At 38.2% G+C, this 27,317-nt stretch overlaps 2 protein-coding genes across 6 annotated transcripts; one reads left to right on the top strand and one right to left on the bottom strand.

Moving 5' to 3' along the window:
* Positions 1-687: 687 nt before the first annotated feature.
* Positions 688-4,894, bottom strand: LOC136261296 (KRAB-A domain-containing protein 2-like). Of its 5 annotated transcripts, XM_066055275.1 has the most exons (10): positions 4,440-4,894; positions 4,257-4,390; positions 2,783-2,926; positions 2,325-2,723; positions 2,126-2,278; positions 1,733-2,075; positions 1,618-1,675; positions 1,229-1,341; positions 965-1,032; positions 688-911 (listed from the first exon to the last, which is right to left on the bottom strand). In XM_066055275.1, exons 1-4 carry the CDS (start codon positions 4,459-4,461, stop codon positions 2,496-2,498), a joined length of 528 nt encoding a protein of 175 aa, XP_065911347.1. In that variant the 5' UTR covers positions 4,462-4,894; the 3' UTR covers positions 688-911; positions 965-1,032; positions 1,229-1,341; positions 1,618-1,675; positions 1,733-2,075; positions 2,126-2,278; positions 2,325-2,495. The 5 variants fall into 5 exon arrangements, 4 of the variants coding, with proteins under 4 accessions (XP_065911347.1, XP_065911346.1, XP_065911345.1 ...); XM_066055274.1 differs by having other exon boundaries at positions 1,219-1,341; positions 1,618-2,075; XM_066055273.1 differs by having other exon boundaries at positions 1,618-2,075.
* Positions 4,895-5,275: 381 nt separating this feature from the next.
* Positions 5,276-25,576, top strand: LOC136261295 (protein unc-93 homolog A-like). The gene is made up of 3 exons (XM_066055272.1): positions 5,276-6,331; positions 18,199-18,463; positions 25,238-25,576. Exons 1-3 carry the CDS (start codon positions 5,420-5,422, stop codon positions 25,477-25,479), a joined length of 1,419 nt encoding a protein of 472 aa, XP_065911344.1. The 5' UTR covers positions 5,276-5,419; the 3' UTR covers positions 25,480-25,576.
* The last annotated feature ends 1,741 nt before the right edge of the window (positions 25,577-27,317 follow it).

Below are 27,317 nucleotides of genomic sequence, written 5' to 3'. Positions count from 1 at the left end.
TATACCCTCTACTGCCGGCAAAATAGCCGGCAAAACAGTGTAACCGGTACCGGTGTTAGGCGCAATCTGTGAATTTGCGCAGTTTATAAATTGCGCTGCGCATTTTGTGAATTCATAAAATGCGCAACAATTTATAAATTGTTGCGCAATTTGTGAACTAACGTAAGAGCTGCGCATTTTATGAACTCTTTGGATTCTGGTCCATTCAGTGTACCACCGTTACGTTCTTGGCTGATCAAGTGCGTATTATGGCTGCTTTCAGAGAGGTGTAATAAGCCCCACAGATTGGGAAGTTTACTGCTCTGCACCATGCCCACAGATTGGAAGATGGCATGGATTGCAAATGATGCTACCAATAATTATCGTGTTTATTCCTGGTTATTAATGATTCTAATGGTCTAATGTGATCCAATTTTGATAGCCTATCAAGGCTATCAAGGGGCTTATTAAAGTTATATAAAAGAAAATGAAAAAATTGGATGATAATATGCATGTTTACTACAAGGAACATGGGTCAAGACGGTTCCGCTTTCTCTGTATTGACTATCTCTCCCTCCAAGGTTCCTTTGCGTACTCTGCAGTTGGATTGGATAAGGTGCATTCTGTCTGATCAAGTTCCTGCATGGAGCACACATCCAACACCACTCCCCTGATGTACTAGCTAGAACACAATATTTATATTCAGTATAGATCTAATTGATTTTTTAATATTCAAATTCAGCTTGTGACAAAGTTACAATTTTAACTTGGAATTAGCTCCAATACAGCAGTTAGCTATACACAAACACAGGCCCATTCTTTGAACAGCATGGCCCTACAAAGTTAAAACTGTTTTTGTCCTGTGAGATTGTCACTTCATGCCTTCTTAAGCACTGTCTGTGGTACCCCCATGAGCAACTATTGCACCTGACCTACAGAGTTCACACACATAAATACAAGATTCGTTAATGTAACTAGAGCTTACCAAGGGAGTTGTATCATCATCCACCAAACCAATCATTCCACAGGAATGGCAATAGTCATTCAATGGTTCTAAATAAACAAAAAAATATATATATATTTTTTCTCCACAGGATTATAATTATCACAAGGCATTGACTTCTATTGATGCACTATACTACGTATAAATGCATGTGAACACCATACTATTGACCTGGATGTCAAACCAATGCATGCACATAAGTTTTGTCTACAATGTTTAACTTAACAATGTTTAACTTTTGCATACTGCAATTTCATTCTTTCAGGATTCTTTCGGTACTCTAAGTCTGCTGCCTCCCGAATTGCCTTATGGCGATCACAAGTAGTGAGGTGATCATATGATTTTTCACTGTGTTTTTGCTAACAGAATAAGGGCATTGCTGAAATCACATAGACAGAACACCAAACACTACAGTTATAACAAAACCTCCATGCTTAAACAACTTGATAAAAGAAATATAGGCCTCACACAATAAGGACAAAGATTTTCACTGAAACTAAACATTTTCACTTCTTGATATGAAAAACCTTGATCCCACAGAATGTATTTATACATGGCTTGTGTAGTTATAACTAGGAGGTTTCACTGGTCAAAAAAGCTATAGCAGTCTACACAAAATTGGTAATGATTTGTACCTCTGAGACTCTGACTCCATGTGATCAGGTGGTGATGACGTATCATCTGTAGGAAATGCTATAGGAGATACAATTTGATTTGACAATGGTTTGTCAGGTAACAGTGGTGGCACACTTTGACATGCTTGCAGTGGTGACATCCTTGAGCTAGATAGTGGTGATGCACTTCTGCTTGGTCGCTGTGGAGACATCTTTAAGCTAGATGGTGATGTACTTCTATTTGGTCACCGTGGTGACATCCTTGAGCTAGATGGTGGTGATGCACTACTACTTGGTCGCTGTGGTGACATCCTTGAACTAGATGGGGGGTAATTAACTTCTACTTAGTCACCGTGGTGACATCATTAAGCTAGATGGTGGTGATGTACTTCTACTCAGTTGTTGTGGTGACATCCTTGAACTAGATGTTGGTGGAAACACAGTTGGTGGTAATTCATCAAATAGCAGTGACACATCATCTAGTTGAAAGCGCCACATGATTTTTTTACATCACTATTGAACCACTAACCATCTTTGATAAGATCAGTTAAATCCTCTTCCATTATACAATGGTCAACTCCTTCGGGAAGTTCAGCAAATGGGGCTAACCTTGGTGGCTGGCCAAACACCACTTCATATCAGCTTTGTTTTAAAGTGCGACACACTTGAACATTTAAATTATCTGCAAGGGCACATTGCATATTAGTTGGGCTCATACTAGTACTTACATTGAATACATGGCAGCCAGTCAGTCCAAGATACACAGTTGGAATCCTTGTGCTCACATTTAAATGCTTGCAACTGCATTTCTACAAGATGGTTGCCCGTTTCAATTAAACCTTGTGACTGTGAATGGCGAGGTCTACCATTGATTATTGTCACTTCTCCTGGCCACGACTTCAATATCTCTCTAATAACTTCATTAACAAATTCCCTTCCATTATCTGACTGCAATATTTTGGGGAGCCCAAAATATGGGAAACCTTGTGCACAAGCCCACTAGCTACTTCAATGGCACTCTTGTTTATCAGTGGCCATAGCACGTGAAACTTTGACCAGTGGTCCATGTAATGTGCAATGTAGCAATAAGAATCATCTGGCATGTGCCTCATATCTATCAAATCAATCTAAAATAAGCAAGAGTGAATAATCCTCTATGTAAATTATACTCTCTCCCACAACAAACCTGACAACACGTTAAAAATCCTGATGAAATGATTGGCTTCAAAGGAGCAGTACAATTCTGTGGCTGCTTCAGCTGGCAAATATGGCATGTGCTACAAAAATATTGAGCTGCCTCCCTTGGCAAACCTTCATACATTCTTTGGACCTACAATAGTAACACAATTAGAAATTATGATAATTGTGGGCAAGTTTGTTAAATACACATACTTAAGAATGCCGGGAAATATTAGACATACAAACAAAAGTGGGCAAAGTGTGAAATAGGTACTGCTATCAAATACTAAAGAAAATAAATGGCGCCTCTCAGAATGTTGTAGTTGAAAACCATACAAATATGAGATGAAAATAATGAGTTTTGAATAGTCTTAGTGTATCAAACATCAATCCTGTATTTTTTTAAATCGTCAAAACCCATTTTTTGTCTGCCTGACTGTCTGTCTGACTTGTCACAACGTCAGAGGCCAAACCAAAGCAAGCAGTACATGGCCACCACAATAACAAACTCACGGATAAACCTTTCTGGTTCTGACAAGTGTCTGTTTTCTGTTATATTACATAATCATCTCCTTCATGCAAGGAAACCATAATAATAAGGTGTTAAATTTCTGTATAGACACTTTCCTTAGATCTAGAAGAGCAAGTCAAACAACTATTTGACATTTAAACTACTGACAGATACATTACATGTAGCTTCAATGATACAATGACATGACTGGACCACACTCTTAAACAATCAGAACACATACATGCCACACTTCAGAGCCACACAATTATGTCCTTTAATTGCAGTCAGCTGCTGTTGAAAACAAAACAATGGGAACTGCACTCCTATACCTTTAAGTATTGAAATCAAGACACTCTAATAAAGCAGTCATAGCCAAATGTGTATAACATCTATGCCATAACAAGAACAGTTAACACACTAGTGCAATCAGAAACAAGTTGATGTTGTGCTACTTCTAAAAACCAAGCACCATGCAGCTAGCTAACTCATCTGGAATTAACCATTACTATTTTACTATTTTAACCAATTCATTATATCCCTGATAGATATATGCCAATATATTATGGCCAACATCCAAACCAAATTTTCAAACTCTTCTAAAGTTATGGCTGTGAATATAAGCACTTGTAGTCAGTATATTCACTGTTCAAATTGATTTCTTTGCTCAATTTTCTACTGTGTAGCACTATATTCCCAAAACTACTTCCACAATAGGCTAAAACATTAGTTGATCATCTCAGCAAAAGCCTGCATTGCACGCACGTAATGATTTCTTTTATTATCTCAGTATTATTTCCAACTCAGTACTCCAAGGAATGGGCTCACATGTTTAGTTACAAAATTAAATTAAGCATGGCTTTAATATAAACATAGGACCACCCCATCTTCACTATATTATGCAGTCTCATGCAGTGACCATATAAAACTTGGTGATACTTTAATAATATGACAGCATACACAATTCCCATACCTCTGCAAGCATTTTCTTGTAGCCTACATGCCCATTTTCCGTTGAGTGCACACGCTCTAATATATCATAAAACTTGTCAGCTGTTGCCACTATGCGATGATGACCAAAGACAGTTTTGTCATTATCATCAAGTTCTGTAATATACTTTTGTGAAGAGAGGCACAAAAAACCGTCATTTCTTACTCTTTGCTTGGCTGGCAGACATAGGACATTTTCTAACTTCAACTCTGGATAGTTTAATAAAGCAAACTTCTTCGTTTTAATAACCCAGAATTTGAAGGAGTTTGAAACATCGCTCAGTCTTTCAATTCCATTCAAAACGTCTATGATTTTCTTAGCCTTCTCCTCTGATACTATCTTGCTTGTAGTGGTGTGATCAAAATACTTCGTTCTGCAGAACTTTTCCGCTCTGTGACCTCAGTTCTTTCGACATACTGACTAGCTAGCTAACTCGTTGAAGCTCACACCTCGCAAGCACTATAAGAACCACAAGGATCGAGCTAGGTCTCGTGAACCACCAGGTGTGAAACGAAATTAGGTCTTAAATCGCGTGTGAACTACCAGGTGTGAAACGATAGTAGGTCGTAAATTGCACACTCGATCGCACCGCACTGTGTCCTCATTCGAGCTGCGCAATTTATAAATTGTTGCGCATTTTATGAATTCACAAAATGCGCAGCGTAATTTATAAACTGCGCAAATTCACAGATTGCGCCTAACACCGGCTCTATATAACCTGCCTTTTATAAATCCTAGATCTGCCCCTGAGGCTTGCGCCATTAGCTATGTCGGGTTTTCGCTAGACTACACGATGTTTTCCTCTTAAATCGATCTCTGATTTCCCATGCGATAGCAACGTAGGTTTACCTCTCACCAAAGGCACAACGAGGCCAATACTGGCAATAGCTACGTGTAGTGAGAAACTTCCCGACCAACACTCGATCGAGCCTGACCTAAAAATACGGACATAAAACGGAACAAGACTACCTTATCATTATTTGTTTTGTAACCATGGAAATGTGAACGCGTTCAGCTGTAGTACCTGTTCGTCAAGTTGTAACTTGGGTATTGCGTCAGAAAGTGTAAAAAATGGACGAGAGGGCAGAGCTCTACACCAAGTGTTTAACTTGTAACTCCATTACTGCCATATCAATTAATAAACAATGGATATAAACAAAGAAATCACTTCGGAAATTACCCTGGAAACAACGTTTATTGACAACGACGACGTTAACGTGAAGTCGAAGAAAGTAATACGCAAAAATTTAATTGTAGTTGGAGTAATGAACCTACTGATCTACTCTGCCCTCATTCCAATCAACTCGTTGATATCAACTGTGGCTGGGAAAACACTGGGAAGTATCACGTTTGGCTTGAACTATTTCTTTACTTGTTCATTCAGTTTTATCTCAGTCTCAGTAATGAATAATGAAACTAGTAAAAAGAAAGCTATACTACTGGGAGGTGTTTGTTTGGTTAGCTTTACATTTTGTAACTGGTACATCAGCTACTATACATTGATTCCCGGAACTGTATTGTTTGGAGTTGGTCTAGCCACCACCTGGATATCATCACTACTCTACATCAGCAAAATAGCAGCTTACCATGCAAGGAACAACAATATTAATGAACAGAATACTGCCAGCTACTTTGTAGGTATAATATTGGCATTCGCCATGTTTGGATATATAGTGGGGAATGCTACTACTGCTGGAGTGTTAACAATACTAAAATCCAATGATTCTTCAAGTGGTAACAATAATGATTCCAGTAAGGAGTGCCATACCAATGATGACATGTTGGAAATCAACTTCACTGCAGCGAGCGTTTTAAAAGGGTTGGTCGTTTGCTATTCACTGTCAGGATTACTTGTTGCGGTGTTCTTTCTGGATGACATAGACAAGGACCAGAATACTCACTGTGAATCAGAACTGTTACTAGCTACTATCAAACAGATGAAGAAGAGTGCAATTGCTGTGACTCAAATAGCTATCAGAAAAGAAATGTTATTATCATGTCCTCTATTCTTTACATCTGGGATATGCATAGGTTTTATTTTCTCTAACTACACAAAAGTGAGTTTTAATTACAAGTGCATACAGTAAAACTTGTCTTTTCAGTTTACAAGGTCACTGGCAGGTTTTAAAAATCTGTTACGTATGTACAAGGTAACCTGCTTATATTACAGGTTAACTAATTGAATAGGTAAAAACAGTGGACCCAGGGACTCGGGGACCCGCAGGGATCCAACTTTTCTTGGAATTTTATACACTTCACTATATTCTATACTTGTACTACCTCCGCAAGTAGTCTTGCATGACCAATCCACTTTTTGCTTGTCATGGTGCACACAATGTTTAAACCAATCAGAAAAATTATAAGCGCCCCTGAAAAAGTATCTGAAACTGACTCGACTGCATTTATAGGCCACTCACCTGCTGCATAATTAGCATATTAGGCTATTATGTTTTCTAACTACTAAAGTTTAGAAACACTGTGTAAACAAATATTCCAGGGAAATGGCAATTGCTCGCTAAACACTTGCTAGTACAAGTATAGAATATTGTGAAATGCATAAAATCCCAAGAAGAGTTGGATACCCACAGGTCCACAGTTTTTACCTACCCCAGGTTTCTAGTAGGTGGTGACTAAAAACTAAACTTTGAAGTATTGGCATGTGAAGTGCTTTGGTTGATTTTGGTAACTTTCAAGTTATGGCATACCTCATTGGTTATGTACATAACTGAGATATAGTATGACTAACACGCACAGCATTGTGTATGGTTAAGCAAGTGCATGACCGCATGACAAGCAGTATGTGAATTAGAATAGTATAGTGGCACAACCAAAAAATTGTGCACTTTTTCATAAAGCCATGAAACTTTCCACACAAATAGTAATCCTGAGTGCATGTATTTTCAGATATAGTGCCATCGCTGATTTGACCTTTGGTGACCTTTACTGCCATTTTTGTACAGAAAATTGATCATTTTTGTCTTTATTTCCCTGAAGCAGTAATTAACTTGTTAAAACATGGTACCAAACAAAAGATCTTGCTGATAGAAACAACTTGGTTTTTGTTTGAAGTCAATAGGTGATTTCGTTCTTAAGTTATGAGTAGTATTTTTATTAGCTGCAAAATGTGATAAATTTATGCATAATTATCTGCCCACAGGTAATTCACACCTCAAGGGCAGTTAAATTTATAAATTTTGCAGCTAGTAAAAATGGTCATAACTTTGTACTGAAATCACGTATTGACTTCAAATAAAAACCAAGTTGTTTCTATCAGCAAGATCTTTATTTTGGTACCATGCTTTAAAAATTTAATTACTGTCTCAGGGAGTTAAAGACAAAAATGATCAATTTTCTGTACAAAAATGGCCGTAAAAGTCACCAAGGGTCAATTCAGCGATGGCACTATATCTAAAATTACATGTCATGAGGAGTACTATTTATGTGGAAAGTTTCGTGGTTTTATGAAAAAGTGCACAATATCGGCAATTTTGGGGGCTACGCGCTATACTAGAAATAATATAACTCATTTATTCGAACCATTGTGAACCACCTGCAGTGTGGTGACTCCAGTAGAACGGTCAGATTCTCTAATAGAACAGTCATCGCATGCAATACTCCAAATGTTTTAGATACAATAGTTGTAATATGACTACAAGGGATTGCCGGATGTACGCTGTATACCCTAGCCCAGGACACGGACATATAGGTGAATTCCAAGTGGCCGGATAAGTAGTCTATACTACTCAGGTGTGCTCACCTAAAAGGTGAAAAGGACAAACCTACATTTATCCCATTTGTTTATACACAGGTATCTATATATTTACCGTGGGTGAAAAATGTGGGCTATGGCACTCACGAAACACTATTCATAATATGCTATACAACCTGTACAAGGTAAGTACTTATATTAATTAAACCCTTCGAGGACCGAACTAATTTTCAAGTATGGAGGAACACTTAACTTTGTGTTATAAGGAAGGCAGTGGTCTTCTATAAAACGAAGATAGATTATTGCTTGGGATTGACTTATGGTAATTTCATTCACAACAATAATATCATAACAGTTTTGTTCTACACAAAACAGTATTTGTGATATGAAGCGATGAACAGGTGATGTCATCTCCACTGAGCGTCCGCTTCATTATTTCTTGATGACGAATTCGTGAGGTAGTCATGTGATCTTTTGTATACAAATCGAATTGCCATCACGTGCTGAGTCTAATGGCGTTTAATTTGATGCGCTAGAACGAAGTACCATCGAGATATGGCTGATCATAGTAGCAGGTGTAGAGTAATGGTGGACGATAATGGAAGAGCTACTTTTTCTTGGCCTAGCAGCAGAAGTTCTCTTCAAACAAAGCGATACATAGTGTGATTTTGTCAGGAATTTCATGGTGAGTACCGTGGTGTTAGCGAATTCTTTCTATTTTGTACTGTTAAGTAGTTATAATGGCTTATACCAGCCCATGTACTTGCGCCTAATATATTGGGCTTTGGTCCTCGAGAGGTTAAAATGTAAGTTACTGACCTTGAGAAAATCAGGGCTGTTTTATCGTGTAATTAAATTAGTCTGGTAGATGAAACTTGTAACCCAGAAAAAAATGGTATAAAAGAAAGTTTAGTATCATTCTAAAGCTCTTTACTCGTAGAACAACATATCCAAAGTACCAAAAAATCCCCCTTGGGGAATTTGTTTTATATCAGTTTAAAATTTCCAGGTGTTTTCAATCAGCATGTGCAAAGAACAAGCAGCTGCTAACAATTGTGACTGGATCTGCAAGAACCCCACATATCAGTACTAGTGCATTTTTTTGAATTTTCATTTTCTTTAGATAGCCAATGAATGGTAAACTGAAGCTCTAGAAGCCAAGTACTTTTGAAGTGACAGTGCTACAAAGTGGTAACAACAGAACTGAAGTCAATTCGTACAGTGACAACACAGAATATAAACTGCAGGCACTTAATTAAACGGTCATAACTTACAGTTGCAGTCTTCTACCAAGATGCAACTTGCATCATCAGATTCTCCATGAACAGGTGAATCCATTGCTGGGTACGTTTTGTCTTCCAGACCCTTCCTACAACCATCACCAGGTGAAATTGACAATGTGAAAACAAAACTGTAGTGGTCCGCTTGTCAAACACAAGGCAGACTAATGCTCTTTTTGTCTCCTTGGGGGTACAGACATGAAACAAAGATTTGCAAACTCCTATTGCTTTGGGGATCACGATGCTATCAAGCTTTTTGCTGTTAGCACCTTCCTTCATTGAGAAAAAAGTGCTCAAAAAATTCCTAAATATTTCACCCGATGGCATTGTGTTTATAAATCAGGGGGAAACCACGGGTATTTTACACAATTACACATGAAACTACAGAGTGTGACTGTAAACTAGATTAACTATAACAACTATGATATGACTATAACAACGAGAGTACAGTTATGGGGAAAAGGAAAAGTCATCATCCAAACCTTGTAGAGCCCAATATCATAAAAATAATCCTGGCATTCTTTGTTCAGCATGAACACAATGAAAATTGTTGATGTAAGTTTCTCCTAGCCACTTTGGATGGAACTACAATCAGTAGTGGGTCTAAGAATTGATAGTGCAAAAGGTGTCCTTACCCCCAAAAGATTCCACAACTAGTGGAATGAAATCACCACCTTCTCTTAAAAGCTATTATTCTAAACACTAGCAGAGACTTGTTCACAAATGATTTGTAGTAATTGTGTTGACAAATTGTGACCAAATCTGCAAGAATCCCTCATGTTAGTGTAAACCTAATTTTACAGTAGCTACCTATAGAATGGAGGATTTATATTTGATCCTGATTATCAACATGGCTATCCTGCCTATTTCGATGTCTCTGTTTGCAGTACTACTCAGTCTGCACATAATTTTCTCCTCTGCTTCCTGTGCTGCCAATGGGGTGGCTGCTGCAGCTGGATAGGTGGCTAAGGGCATCTGGCTCCTGTGAAAGAGCAGCTAAAGAAAATTCTGATCTTTTAACTAGCAAACTGATGTGGACATGGTGTAGCCGGCTAATAGTTTTACTCAATAGGATGCCACACTCTGCTGCTGGAATTTACACCAGAAAAAATATAGTCACCTATCAGTTACAAGCTTTTTCATTTGGAAAAACTGGCCCACCTAGTGCCTGCCTATAAGATGCAGCTAAAAGACATACTGTAATTTATGGTTGATTTTATTCTGCAAAGTTACAGGGAAAGTATTAGCTAAGACTTCTTAGTATAGTAATAATTAAAAAGCTGTTTTTCAAAATGACAGAATTGTGCACAGTTCTCCTTCACTATACCAGCAGCAAAGAAATGCTGCACATTACATGCATAGGTAATCCTGCAAGCTAACATGTTATGTATGTGTAAGTTAAACAGCCTATGCCTCTGCCTCCCATTCAATGATAAGAAGTTACTGCTAGTTCAATGCATTCTGTTTCACTTAAAGAGCTACTTAAGAGCAGTTAGTTTTGATTACATTCCTTCTACACTGCAGCACGCTACTGATGCTATCACATCCTCCTGATTTATTACTTGAACTGTGCATTAGTTGAATCATAGGAAATTTGGTTTCACAAACCTTACTTAGATATTTGAGATCAATGCATGCTGAGATGTAGTACTGCTGGTGTTTGGTTCTTCAGAGTATGTGTATCTCAGCTTGTCCTGGTGCCATCAGCTTTTAAACTACATAGCAAAAGCTAATTACCTTTACAACAGCTGTGTCGTTATCAGTATCAGGATTAAGAAAACACTTTCAAAGCTGCAGCACTCCCTTTAAAGGGTTTGATGCTATGGCATGTGCCTTCATCATTTATATTGCTCACAGTTTGCCTCTCCAAAGACTGATTTAAACACAGGTCCTATTGTGCCATCTTTTGCCATAAAATCATTCTGGTCATTTGATATTGAAGATGTACTGAGTCTCACCTACGTACTCTGACCTTGAGAAATATTACACCCTTGCTCTGCAGTTTTATTTGAAAATGACAAAAAAAAAGCATCATCAACATTTTGATCACTGTGTAGCTATAACAAGATCGGTGCTTATGGTTACATACATAACTACATTTTTTATGAATGCATCTCACACAGGCTAAAGTTTAATGCAATCATTCACTTGTTTGTAACAGGAAGTGAATATCTGTATATTATTTACTTATAAATTATTCCCCTCCTCTCTCCTTACAGGAATAATAGAGGGTGAATGTAGCTAGCCATGGCTTCCGAGCATATGTATTATGGTCATAGTGAGTATATCATTATCGTGTTCTACTGTATTCAAGCAATGCCCCTACAATAGCCCAAGTACATAAGTGGGGATGTGATGTCGAATGATGCCATGTGGGTACCATAGGGAATCTCATTGTATAAAAGTCAAATCCTTTACTATGGTTCCTGGGAGGAGAAGCTGATCACGCATTTTCAGTAGATAAACAGAGTAACATATTTGAAAGACATGTGCACTTGGCAGCATTGGTGGGTATGTACCTGGAGACATTCAATGTAGGACAGGTACTCACACTACTGTTGACAGACTTTGTGCCAGCCATTTTTGCATTAAAATCATTTATGTCATCTACCGTGTACAGCCATCACAATATACTTTGTTCAGTTTTCCAGTAGGAATGTGCGTGATTATACAGATGTATCGATATAAAATTTACCACAATCATGATACCAATATTAAAATTTCATAAGGACCATCAAAGAAACAATAGCCAAACATTACTAAGGCAAGTGACTCCGTACTCACTAAATCCATAAACCTAGTGTATATATACACCAATGGAAGAACATGCCCTACAAATACAGTGGATAGTTGATCAAAGCAATGAAAATCTCAGACAACAATGAAGCAAACATAAATTACTGAATACTCATCCCTCACTTAGTGGACAACAGAAAAGCCAAAGGCTTATAAAAGATAGTAGTTTCGTGAGCTAATTGTAATGGGTGCATCTAAAAGTGGCATGTTCAATCTCATGAATGTGCTAGCCATATGAGTGAGATTTGCATGTTTCTTTAAGATAGAATATAAGAGATGAAGTTGTTGGAGGGAGCAAGAGGATTGAATTTTTACTGTTCCTTTTTAGACATAAAATTGTAATCATCATCCCCAATAGAGGTTCACAGGAACCTCAGAAACTGTCCTTTATAAGTAGGTTAAATGTAGAGTGTACTTTACATGGAGGGTCCTTTAAGCACTACATGTACATGTACAAACTTATTTTCACCAGCTATCACTTAGACTTGCCAATTCCAAACTAATACATAGCTATGCACAACCATAGCACTATGCTTGTGATCCATTTTTCCTCAAATATCAACAAGTAAGCTGTAGCTGGTGATTACTGTTCTATTAGACACCAGCTGTCAACTGTTTGTTACAGAAATTACATGTAAACATTTAAACAACAGTAAAAGAATTCCCCAAGATGGATTTTTGGGATTTTGGACATGTTATTCTTCACACAGAATGATACCAAAACTTCTTTTATGCCATTTTTTTTTAGGTACATGACCTTTTTTGCATTTGACTACCGGACTAAATGTGCCATGCATAAAAATGATCCCTCAATTGCAAAAACAGTTATTTAATGTTCCCCTATAGTTAGTCGCAGTATTGGTTCATTAAATGTGAATGTCTCTGGGGAAAATGGTCAAGAAATTGGTATATATAAACATGTGAAAATTTGGTACATGTCAATCATTGGTGAGTTACAACACACTTAAAACTTCAAACCAGCATTTTCAGTACTTTTAAATAGGTAATAGCATCCACTGTACAAGTAGCCAACAGCTAAGTTTTCTGCCATCATAAATAGTTTTTAACTCGAAGGGAGTCTTAGCCTCTTACGTAGAGAGAGCTTTTAACTTAATGGCAAGAGGTTGTTTACAAAATCAAAGAGGAATGCATAGTTAAGGGCCATCCAGATCTCAAACTGACTAAAATACAATGAGATCCCTTTACAGTAGATCAGTTGCATGTGACGTCACAGGTGCGGCATTCAACTAAAACATGTGGCATTTGTACAGCCAGGTGCTGGGAAAATTGTGTGTTTCATTTTCCTATTATTATAGAGTGACTAGCAGCCAAACTACATTGGTGTTGATAATCGTATGTCATCAGGTGCTAACATACTAGAGTAGTGAGAGCATAGCCGGTCTGCTTTGTGACTACATGGCAAAAATAGCATGTATTCGCCTACGCATTTTTGAAACAGGTCTACCCGTAAGTTGATACAGCAAAGCTAAACCACTTTCTTTCTTCACAGTTGTGTCAGAAAACACTCTTTTAACACAATGGTAAACGTGAATAGGCATCTGGCTTCGTGAGTGTACTAGCAAAGAGTGGAATTTTATTGTAATTTCAGAAACCAGACCAGCTACACTCTCGTTCTTCTAGTACAGTGTTACATTCACCTTATAATAGGTGAATGTAACACTGTAGTATATAAGCTATCCATACTTGCATTGTGGTAGTCGAATTGAATACCCAATTTTCATGCATTGAGGCAATGCATTCTTGCCACACGTTTTTCTAAATGCGTCTAATGTAATTTATAAGGATAATTTTTAGTTATAAGGATGCTACAATACAGGTCAACACCCTATTGTATATTGTCTTTAATTAAAAATATTGTTGTATTGCAATATTTTGCATCTTGTGCAAATACGTACCACGTACGCTGATATATAGTAGATAGTGATACACACAAGTCAAAGCTACAGTTATTGAATACATTTACAATTACTAGGCTTGAGTACATTATGCTTTTTAAATTACCTATTATTCTTTCTGGATTTTTCTTTTCCTATTGTTCCCAAAACTATTCCCAAATATTTCCTGGAGTAATTCCTGGAATAGTAAAAGTCACATACAGATATAGACATCATAATAATTTGACAATTACATGTATAATGTAATTACAAAGGATCAGGAGTCTAGTCTCAGGGGTGATTGCTAAAAAAGTAATAATAGCTGGAGCCCTGGCAAGACAAGATTAAAATAAATCGTAGCTACTTATAAAACTAAACAATTATAGATGTCTTATCAGCAGTTCAACAGATGGACTACATCCCATGATGCTGAAGCTCCAGAGTTAAATATCCTGTATGAACAGGAGACGGAAACACGAGCTGCCTGCTGAAGCATGCAACATATTTATTGTACTCTTCGATAGATGGCATACATTGCTAAGCTTTGTAACAGTTGCTGGCATGGAATGGCCTAGACAGCCAACTTTAATTGTCACAAGGTCAACCAAAAATCCTGCATGTTGAAGGTCAAGCAGCAATGAACCATAGCGATCTTCTTTACGGTTCCTTGCAGCCAAAAGGCGATGCTGAGTATTAGTAACTTATAATAGCAAAATGGAGTCTGTGGAAACTAGCACGAGATCAGATCTGCTTAGAGTAGATGTGATATGAGGTGGAATAGTATTTGGGGGACTAACACTCTCCTGATAGCCAGGAAGATCAGCATAAAGCATATAGCACGTAAAGTTGTGAACAAGAACCTGCAAAACTGAGTCATGATGCCAGGTGTATCTCCCTTGATCAAATGCAATGAAAAAACCAGGCTGGTTGTAGGTTAAGTATAGATGGATTTTCTTCTGCAGCAGAAAATATTATTACTTGCATACATAAAAACGATACATAAAGATTGAGATACCCTAATATGGTAGTCACTTAAAATTTGGATGACTGTTTTATTAGAGTAAGTGACTGCTCTATTAGAGTATATTGATCTTTTTCATGATTTTGTGCTAGCACAATACTACAAGAAAATTATGTGAGTTCTAATTAATTATTCCAGAAATTATTCTGGCATAGTGTGCGCATGCCTAATAATTACCACTAAACCATCGATAATGACTTTCTTCTGGTGGCTCTGATATATTTGATTTCTAGCCTAGGTCTGGGAGATTTTACATGCAAATGTATGATGTTAATCGTGATGTAATGATTAATCGTGATGTTAATTCAAAATGGTGACGCATACTGTTGTGGAAGAACTCAATCTGGAAAACAAGCCTATACTTCTAAGATGGTTCATTGTGTGAATATATCTTACTAGTTAGAAACCATTAAACCTCTAAGGGTACTATTTACTATATTACACTGTAACCACCTGTGGCCTTAATTGTGTACACAACTTTGCCTTGTTTTGTTAAAGTAAATAATTTATACAAAGTTGTGCATACAGGATGCTGATGCATGTGAGCTATAACATCGTGATAGTTATCATAATCATGGTATGGTGCATCATACAGTCACATAAGTAGCAAAAGTTCACAATCACTCAGCCCTAGTCTAACCACCTATCGACAAGCCCATGCAATATAGGAATAGCCATGTTGTATATTGTGGCAAAAAAAATTGATGTATTATAGTTAAACCCCACCACGAGTAGGATATAGTTGTTATCAACCCAAGTCCAAGGGGAAGCTGAGGCCAAGGTGTTGGTAACAGATATCCTACGAGTGTGGGTATGGTTTAACTGGCTTCTATCCCACGCTTTGAAGCACTTGACTTCATAAATAATGTGACAGTTACTAAATTGAGGTGTTGTTACTAAATTACAGGGACGCCACGATAGTCGTGACATACGACATGTCGTGGCATGAAGTTCCATGATATGATATGACATAGGCTTCTTTATGTCGTGACATAAATATCTTCTAATTATGCACACTTTTCCCTTAATTTTAATCAAATTTGATACAATAATTGAGAAACGTTGACAAAGAAGTATGAGCAATATTGGTTGTTAATGTCACAGTTAGTATTGCTGATGTTTAAGTTAATATATTTGTATGTTTGAATCACAAAAATAGCTATACAGTTTCACTTCAGTTGTAAAACTTTAAGAATTGCTTATGTCGTGACATATGACATGTCATGACATAAACCTCTATGACATGTGACATAAAAATTTCTTTGTCTTGACATCCCTACTAAATTGAGGTGTTGATAATGTACCTTCTATCCCACACTGTCTTCATATAGAACTACAATGAGACTAGTAAAGCTGTGTATGGTTTCAATTTTGTTGTCCTTACAGTTTTATCTGATACAGCTTCATGTTTCATTTTATCCAACTAAATCTGTCAATCAACTTGTCCTTCATATTTAAGGATTCTGACCTACTGGGGTTTAACTTCCATTCCTGGGGTTTAACTACCGTATCCTCCTACTTTTGTAGGATAGGAATACCACTTTGACTTCAAATATAAAGAGGGAGTACAAAGCATTATTCTATATAGTAAGTTGCTTAAAGTATCACAGTGTGAATTTGAGTTTAGGATATATAGATTTTATAATCAAGAGTTCCCACGCCCTTTAAACACTTTGATACTCCTTCATAGCAAGGCATCTTTGAAATGACAAACAGGAACAATTACCACTATGTACTTACCGGGCTCATTTTTGATGGACCAATATTGAGTTGGACACTCTCCTCTTCACTCTTGATATAATCTGTTAGGTTAAGTGTTGCCCTAACGAAAAGGCTATTTGCCGGGCAATAGTAAAATAAATTCAAGTATCATGATATTAATTTTCAAATCGTATTGTGATATTTAGCCTCTACACTATCATGATGGATGTAACACTTCTAAATGACTACTAAGTAGTTCTATTCATGAACCATATTCTTGCCTTTTCACAAGAAAGGAGCAATCGTTAGGTGTAAAAGTATATATATATAAATTAGCAAGTTTGTTCACAAAATTCTCAATTGTACAAGCAGCTAACTACTGATCTGTCATTTAGATACTATTGTGATCATTATCGTAATAGTTTCATTACTATCAATCGTCTTGTGAAAATTTTGCTATCGCCCACCTCTATTTGTGACTAGATCTTAGAAAACCACTCTTGTCACCCATAGCAGCAGGCTTGATTTTTCACTGTGAACACAAAACTGCTTGAATACACTATCAAATTTCACTGTCAAAATCAGCCAGGGCTTGAGTGGTCTACTTTTGCTGGCAGCTAGCTCAGTGACAAAATGTACAAGTGATCTGGAGCTCTGGCAAACCTTGGGATGGTGGTGCTGAATAAAGACCTGCGCTCAGCGTTCAGTATAGGTAGCTTAATATTTGGTAGTTACTAATTCACCTAAATACTCTTGTCCAATGTGTAGCCATCTAAATAGAGACAATATAATATACCAGTAACACAAGCATTCACCAAAATATTATCCACCAAATTCTATCTCAAATAAAATTGCCAAATTTTAATATGTAACTATTGAAATTTTTGTGCCATGCTAGCAGTCCACACTGTGTTTCATTGTTGCAAGTGAAGATTCCAAACTTTAAGTCCATTATATAAGCACTCTCAACACCATAATCAGTTTGCACCTCAAGGACTCTAAGAAATACCGTATACCTAAATATTTTGAGGAGAAAATTTTTTGAGGCTAAGAAATGTTGCTAAAAATCAATTTTTCGTGGATTTGCAAACACTCTAAAAATGTATTAGGAGGTCTAAATGTTTCAAGGATAAATTTTTTGCTGGTAACCCTCAAACTACAAAATCAGCAAAAAGTTTTCCCCCTCGAAATTTAGGCTGGCTTGTTTAAACACTGGGTCCAAAATCACTTAATAAATGCTCAGGCTTTTATATGAATAAATATGGTATCTTTATGACCCCTACTTACCTGTACCGTGCAATACAAAATTTTGGAGGGAGACAATTTTGATGAATCAACTTCAAAATTCCTTTTCAATGTTTAGCCAACTAAAGAGAGAGGAAGCAGTATGACACAAGTATTAGCCAAAATACTATTCACCAAATTCTATCTTGACTTAAATGCCAAAATATATCTCACCGAAATTTTTAACCTTTGGTATTCACTAAGCATTGATTATTAGAGTGTTATATTTGTATTATAGGTGTTTGTGTCCGAGTGTGTGGGTGTACACATAGTTGGCTATGCTATTATGATGTATGGACTTGGTAGTGCTCTGGGTAGTTTTGTCACTGGAAAACTACTTGCTCTGGAGATGAAAGTGATGTTGGTATTAGGAGCATTAACTTTACACTTGACAGTCATGTTATTCCTAGTCATATGGGAAAGAGAACCAATTTTGCTGTTGCTGTTATTTGTTACTGCTTTGTGGGGTATCTGTGATGGCACTTGGGTGACATCATGCAGCAGTAAGTATTATTATAACACTGATGGTTGTATGAATCTATAGCTGTGCTGTATATGTCCTGTAAGAAAGGCTAAACTCTGTGGCATTACTAAATCCATTAATTTTTATCCTCAAGCACAGCATGCTTGATGCTTATTGTATGTTACTCTCAACATTCTTTTTTTTTTTAATTTGTACTAATGCTAGGATAAGTAATCTTTGGAAATGAAACACAAGGGTCTATAGTGTTACCAAGAGTTTATAATGGTGTCAGGAGAGTGTCGAATAATGTGTCGAATAATGAGCCCATAAAGTCCTATGGCATCATTCAAACAACTCAGTGATTTGTGTTGATTGGTGACTAATTCAGTGGGTGCACCCGGCACGTGCATATACATTGAGAGACTGAAGCTACATGAGTGAAAGAACAGTGTACTCAAGAAATGTATGGCACAAAGTGCTGAGGAACTCAGTACAAAGAGAAAGACACAGCCAACTAACCTGGAAAGCCATAGATATCAACTTCATGCATGACATCTTAATTCGAGATTTTATCACGGTCACCATTCCATGCCTTGACAGTTCTGATAGTGAAAGTGACACATCTAGATGGAGTTTTAGCCATAGGGATTCAATGCCAACCCGGGCTACTTTACTGGCTCATTTTTCATTGGGTATAGCGAAGTTTGATATTCTCCCTGACACATTATAAACTCTTGGTGTTACTCATTTGCAAAAGTCACCCACTTCAAAACTGTACAGTGTTGTTCATAGCAAGGGTTGTTCACAGCAAGGGTTGTTCGCTAAAATCCTCTTACATGTATGTCCTCTTACTAAGTTAGGCTGCATATTACAAATATTACGTATACTTGACATAACACAATACCTTCAGAAGTATAACCAGGATTTTCTGGAAGGGGGTTCGGATTTGAAGTGGGATGTCTCTGGATGAAGGTCTGGATGCTTCACGGGTAGATAAAACAGTGGATCAGGGACCAAGGACCTGGGACCTAGGACCAGCGAAGATCTAATTAACTCTTTACACACTTCACTATATTCTATACTTGTACTAGGTGCCTCCGCAAGTAGTCTTGCATGGCCAATCCACTTTTTCCCCATCACAGTGTCTTGCACAATATTTAAACCTTATAGACACCACTGAAAAGTGCCTAAAGCTGACTGCACTTATAGCAGGGGTGGATCCAAGAGGTGGGAGCACAAACAAGCTAAGTTGTAGGTGGCCCTAAAGTGGGTGGGAAGAACAGATTCTCTTGTCAGTTTTTAGGCAACAATCACCTCTTAGTAAGTGCCTCATTGTTGATTTTTTTTCCATTTTGAACTTTAAAGTCTCTAAAGCAGTTTACAAGGCTATGAATGTCTTAAAAACCAGAAATGGTAATTATTTTTAGAGGCACTTGGTATGCTGGAAAGACAGATTGCTTGACAGTCGGTTTGACTTTGGTTTCAGGTGAGTCAGTTTGCAATAAGGTAGTAATATGTATATTTTTATGTGATTCTTACCTGACAAGGTTTAGTATTTCAATCAAAAGAGTATGGCTCCTCCACATCCCCAAATGCCCCATGCTGGATCTGCCATTGTATAGGCTTGTCACCTGCTACACAATGAGCATACTAGTCTATTATGTCACTTAGCTACTAAAGTTTAGAAACATTGTGCAAATGCGCCATGATGAATGAAGTCTGGTTGCCATAATTGCTATTTCCCCAGGATATTTTGCTTGTTTCTAAGCTTTAGTTGCTAGTATGCTAATTGTCCACCAGGCAAGTGACCTATAAATGTAGTCAGCTTCAGACACATTTTCAGAGGCGCTTATAATTTCTAATTGGTTTAAACATTGTGCGAGATACTATGACACATGAAAAAGTGGATTGGCCATACAAGATACATAATACAGTGGAACTTCTCAATTACAGACATTTTGGGACCCAGAATTTTTGGCCACTTTTTGCTGTAATATAGAGGTTTTTCCTCGTTCAGAGGTAAAAAATGTAATAACCAGACCTGTTGGGACCAAAAATTTTATCCTTACTATGGAGGTTTTTTCTATTGTGTCCTTAATTCGGGGAGTTTGTTAAGCATCTTCCTGTTGTAATAGAAAGGTTTTCACAGAGCAACTTTAATGACTGATTTCAAGCGGACTAACAAATTGTACAACAATATGCTCTTTCATAGACTACAATTCTAGAAGTCTGGAGATAGTTCCAGAATAAAAACAATAAACAACATAATAATTAGCTGTAGTCTAATTACACAATAATTAGTCAATTCAACAGTTTAAAGTCAATTTACTCCACAACACTCCCACTTAAATTGACTTGACACTGGGTAAGGTATTCAGTCCCATCTCCAGCTGAAAATGTTCGAATCTGTCACAGGAGAGAGGTTTTAACACATCTACCACCATTTGTTCTTTTGGACAATAAATCAATTCAGTACATCCATTACTTAGAGCTTCTTTCACAAAGTGAAACTTAACATTAGTATGCGTAGTTCTTCGCTTAACTGCAGTAAGGTGAGCTTCAGTGGTACAGGAGTTAAATTTTGACATAGCTCCCACTGCTTGGGCAATGGTAGGTCTAGTTGCAGCGGCTGCATATAGCAGACTGCCCACCATGGACTGATAAATTACTTGGTCAACAGACTTACTGACTCCATCATCCTTAACACTAATATCAGCTGGTGTTGTGAATGGTTTGACTTCACTTAGCCCATACTTATCCAGAAGCGTTAGGATGTACCGCCTTTGGTGCATCCACATGCTAGTCTTCTCCTCATCATACTCTACTGTTCCATTACTACCACACTTAGTCTTAAAGATCCATTTACATGCAACTGGCTTTCTTCCACTGGACAGCTCTACTAGTTCCCATGTGTTGTTTTCTGTCAGTGACCAGAACTCTGAATCTGCTGCCTCTTGCCTCTTCTTAGAAAGCCTACTCTGTAGAGCTTCTTCAATACTCTGAGGATCTTCTGTTTGGCTTCCACCTAGCAATGCCACATCTGTGTACTCATCAATGCCATACCTTACTGGCGGACGTCTCTGTCTTGCAGGATACCAATGATGACCTTGACCTTGATCATCAGGTTGTTGTACAACTGACTACTCTCCCTCAGGAATCACCTCATCATTGAAACAATCCGAATTCCTGTTGATACCTCGATCATTTTGGAAATCAGCCTCATTGAATATGACATCTCGACGTATGATGACTTTCAACGTGCTTTCATCAATCAAGCGGTATCCCTTTGTTTGAAGACTGTATCCAACAAAACGTAACCTTTCAGCCTTCTTGCTCAGCTTTCCATTTCTGTTACTATCAGGAACATACGCGTAAGCCACACAACCAAACACTCTAAGATGTACAAGACTTGGATTACGACCATACCATCTTTCGTAGGGTGTCATCTTCAGAGACCTGGTAGCTGTTCTGTTTCTCAGGTAGGCTGCAGTAGCCACAGCTTCCGCCCAGAATTTCTCTGAAAGTCCTGCTTGAGCCATCATAGTACGTGCAGACTCCATCAGGGTGCAGTTCAGCCTCTCAGCAACACCATTTTGAGCAGGTGAATATGGAGCTGAAAGCTCGTGGTGTATTCCTTTAGCTCGTAGGTATTCTTCAAACTCCTTTGAGAGGTACTCTCCACCATTATCTGAACGCAAGGTTCCAATTAAATTACCACACTCATTAGTAGTACAGAGCTCAAACTCCTTGAACTTGTCAAACACCTCTGATTTATTCTTCATAAAATAAACCCTGCAACATCTTGTATAATCATCAATGAAGGTAGCAAAGTACCTTCTACCTCCAATTGATACAGTAGGCATAGGCCCACACACATCACTATGCACACACTGTAACTTTCTTACCGAGCGAATCTCTCCCACTGACTTAAAAGGTATCTTAGCCATCATCCCTTCCACACACTTCTCACAAAAAGAAAGATCTTCAGCTTTGGAAATCTTCATTCCCATCACCATGTTACGGGTAACCATCTCTTTCAGTTGACCTCCATTCAAGTGACCTAAACGCTGGTGCCAAAGGTCAGCAGTGTTTGCAGATTGAGGTCTTGATACTACAGTCACATGGTCCAGAGCAACAGTGTGGCAGTCTAGATAGTACAATTTGCTAGCAACTGTTCCCATTCCTAACAGCTTGCCACTCTTCCCATGAATCCAGCACTTGGCTTCTCCAAATTTGACAACGTTTCCCTTTGTGGCAGCTGCTCTAACTGAGAACAAATTACATTTCACATTAGGAACATACAGAGCATCATACATAGTAATCCTCTTAGGACTACATGAGCTAAAAACCATAGAGAGGTGGACGTTTCCTCTTCCAAAGGCCTCTACCATTCGGCCATCCCCTAGACAAACCATTTGGGGCTTGTTGAACTCTACATAATCGACCAGTGTCTCCTTTACTGGTGTCATATGGCTTGATGCTCCAGAGTCAACTATCCACCTCCCAGGTTCACATGAACTAGATGACGCTCCAAATGCTCCATCATCAGCGTCACAATCGGAGTGAGATCCCACATGCTCAGTACTAACAGGCTTTGCCTTGTGCTTAGGCCTGGAACTCTGCTGATTTCTTGGACAATCCCTACAGAAGTGACCAGTTTCTCCACACAAAAAACATACGTTCTTCTGGCTATGTTTTCTGCCCTTATCAGACTGCTTTCCAAGTAGTGCTCACCCTGTACTACCTCCTGTAGCTACACTTCCACCTGTCAGTCCCTTCAGCCTCTGCTCCTCTCTGATTAGAGCCTGCTGAGCATAGCCAAGAGTAACTGTGTCTCTGGCCTCCAGAGCTGTCACCAGGGTGGAATAAGTAGCAGGTAGGCTCCCTAAGAGCATCACTATCTGGTCTTCCTCTACTATTGGAGCATTGATAGCTGCTAGTCTGTCCGTCAACTCCTTCATTCTCTTGATGTGTTCCTCAACAGAAGTTCCTTCCTCCATCTCCATGCGAAAGTACTGCTTCTTCAGCATTAACTTGTTCACGAGCGTCTCACGCTCGAAATGGTTCCGTAAAGCCGTCCATGCTGCTGCTGGACCTTCACACGAAGTTACTAGGTAGAGTTGCGATGAGCCTATCGCCATTACCATTGTTGAGAAAGCTTTCTGGGATCTCTTGTTGTAGTCCACTTGCTGCTGGGCGTTTGCCTCATCCTGTAGAGCCTCCGTTCCGTTGACCAGCCCCCACAGCCCTCTCGCCAGCAGAAGATGCTTCATCTGGAATTTCCACGTCGGCCAGTTCGACGAATCCAGCTTGTCTATCGACCACCTGTCAACTTCAGCCATCGTTCCACCAGTCCCAAGCACTGTAAGCCAGAGCCAAGGTCAAAGGTCACGAGGGTAGCGCGTCTCTCTCTCGCCTCCTCCAGACGAATTGCTTGAAGCCTTGCCTTCCTCTTCCAGTCGAGGCGTCAGTCTTTAAAGCCAAAAAACGCAGCAAGACGCTCTGGGCCCATAACCTGTTGTAATAGAAAGGTTTTCACAGAGCAACTTTAATGACTGATTTCAAGCGGACTAACAAATTGTACAACAATATGCTCTTTCATAGACTACAATTCTAGAAGTCTGGAGATAGTTCCAGAATAAGAACAATAAACAACATAATAATTAGCTGTAGTCTAATTACACAATAATTAGTCAATTCAACAGTTAAAAGTCAATTTACTCCACAACACTTCCCTGTTCAACTTTACTTCATGTCTTTTCACCATCTGCAGCAGCTAAGGCATGTGTTCAGTTAATTTTGATGTGTCTACACAGTACCTTTCTTTCCTTTGTTGCGATATGCACTGGTTTAAGAATACAAACAAAGAAATATAAGGAGCTGTTATCAAAAAGCAGTGAAACAAGAGAGGTTATCTACAACGCTAGTGGATGTTTAATTCCTACTTCAGTCATGGCCACAGGCTGTATATGACTGAATTAAGAATTAAATGTCTATTGGTATATAGTATGTATGCATCGAGTCTCAAAAACTTCTAATACTTCATGAATGGAATTGCACAAGTTCTTGAAATTTGACTCATTTGTAGTACTCTGCTTGACCTGCTAAAATATTTTCATTGTCTGGCATAATATTTATGACAAATCAAAATTTAGATTTCCTTTGGGGAAGCCATATAGTATAGAATCTCTTGCATCCCTTTTCCATGGAGCCAAACTGTACATGCATGCTCTTGACACCTTTAGTGTCACCACTACAATCATATGGTTGGAATTTCTCTTGAGAAAAAATCCACTTTTCTTTTTAGCTGGGCTGGGCTCAGCACATACTATATCACAAAGTGCACAAAATGCCCATTTTGTGCTATTCCACTCTCAGCTACAGTTGTTCCTTGTTTCGTTGCTTTTTTATATGTCAATCCCTGATCAATTGTAATTTTTCCCTTATACCTGTATAGATATAACCCAGACAACCACACACACACACACACACACACACACACACACACACACACACACACACACACACACACACACACACACACACACACACACACACACACACACACACACACACACACACACACACACACACACACACACACACACACACACACACACACACACACACACACACACACACACACACACACACACACACACACACACACACACACACACACACACACACACACACACACACACACACACACACACACACACACACACACACACACACACACAATCCATATGTGCATGCATAAATGTATGTACATGTACACCATTAGTAAGCATATAACTACCTCTACATACAGGTTTTGTTGCTACCAGCTTTGGAGAAGATTCACGACACTCATTTGCTCTGTATCGAGTTCTTTATCTACTTGGTGTATGCTGTAGTGGTTTGTTTGCACTTCTGATACCAGTCAAGGCCACCTTGATCATACTGTGTGTGCTGCTCTCTTTATTTGCTCCATTACATCTGATCATAACATCAAGACGATGTACACACATGGCTGCTACTGTAAATCATGTTGTAACAAATTACTGTGCATGAATGACAGCATGTTTGATACACTAATGTATACATCACATCTGTATGTATGTGTACTGTAGTGCTACGTATGTTGAATTATTGAAGTGATAAAATCTTTACATAGTAAAGTGCTTTTGAAGCATATGGTGTAGGCTTAAGATTAAGGCTAAAGTAATTGCTACAAAGGTCTTGTACAATATTCAGAAGTGTACTATAAGAAATAAACACTTTATGGCCTATCAGTGTTAATCACTGACTCAGAGACAACTTATTGTTGCACACTGTGAGCATGTGTCTGATTGTGAAGTTTTTCCCTGACGGTTGCAAATTATCCAATCCTATGTTTGGAATTAATTATTTAACTTGTTGGGAAAATGTGCACACTTTGTAGTATAGCATAGCAGTACAATCGATCGCTTTATTGTGCTCTGGGGCCAATGACAGGAATGGTGTACGTATTTATGTAGCAACAGTGTCATGTTATAAAATCAGTGCAGTGAGAATAACTAGCTTGTCAATGAAGTTTCAACTCTGATGTACTCTGTCTATAGAGTGGCGTGCATGTTGTACATGATCAAAATTGCTGGGTCTCACCATGTGTGCATGTGTCATAAGGTTTTCATTATTCACTTATGTTTGTTCCACACAGTTTCAGACATGACAAGCTGGCATCATAAAAATGAGAACTTATTTGTGACAATTAATGCGTAGGTTTTCTAATTGTACAATAGCTTGGCCTTTGGAGATATGTATAACTACGTGAACACTGTACAATTGCAAGTGCAAATATTAACTATTCATATTATCATATATCATTGCATTGCTAAGCAGGGCATCATGCAGAGCATATTGTATACAGTAACTATAGGGCTTAAGAGCTTCAGTGTGTATAGATAGATTTAAAAGTTGGTGTTTTAGTTAAATAATTAATTTGGTAGACATTGTGAAAGCTACTCCGAAAAATAGCTACAGCTTCTGGGGGGCTGTCCCCCCCCCCCCAGACCCCCTGCTGCCAGAAATTCTATACTGTAGTCACCCCATCCCCCCTCCAACATCAACCAACTACTTTCTCTGCCACCATACTCTGACAAACTAGTCACTACATGCATTCATTGCACAACAGTTGTGGTATCCTTGCAGAAGAACTGAGCAATAAACAGGACGGTGTCATTAACATACTGCAAGAGAATTGAATCTGTGATGACATGTCATTCATGTAGGAAGAAGCCTATTTTTGAGTTGCCACCCATCAACAGTAGCTCAATATGACTACCTATCTAGTTTGTTGTTTCATAACATCATGAGGTACGTAAGTAGAACACTGTTGGTCCACTGACATTCTGTGTCAGTGGCCAGAACTTATTACAATAATAATTAACTTATTTAAAAAGTAAATTACATTTCATTGATGAAGCAAGATAATGTTATATAGTGGGCCAAACTGCTGAGATTCAGCCACTACAGAAATATGAAAGGATTATTAATTTTATTATAAGATTGCGGTTTAGGTGGGAGTAGGAAGTTATAACAGCATGTATCATTTCTTTTCAGGTTTAGTATGACACACAGGACATCCTTACAAACGTTTTATTTTTTATTAAATTTTGACATTGCTGGCTTCTACAGTTTACTAGCATAGTAGTGTCAGTGAAATTGTATATTATTTGCATTGTTCTTTGTGTTCACATTTATACTGCTGAATGTAGATTCTCATTCTCCATGAACTGGATTGTAACAACTGCATGTATGCTCTATTATGCAATACCTCAATTATGCATATATGCTGTCATGTTATTCATTCACTTCATAATTATAATTTTGTGCATTCAAACCTATCACCCAATAGTGTATACACATAA

The sequence above is a fragment of the Dysidea avara genome, chromosome 7 (assembly GCF_963678975.1).
Source record: "Dysidea avara chromosome 7, odDysAvar1.4, whole genome shotgun sequence".
Lineage (NCBI taxonomy): Eukaryota > Metazoa > Porifera > Demospongiae > Dictyoceratida > Dysideidae > Dysidea > Dysidea avara.
Note: the sequence above shows the minus strand (reverse complement) of the source record. Positions and strands in the feature narration are given on the sequence as shown.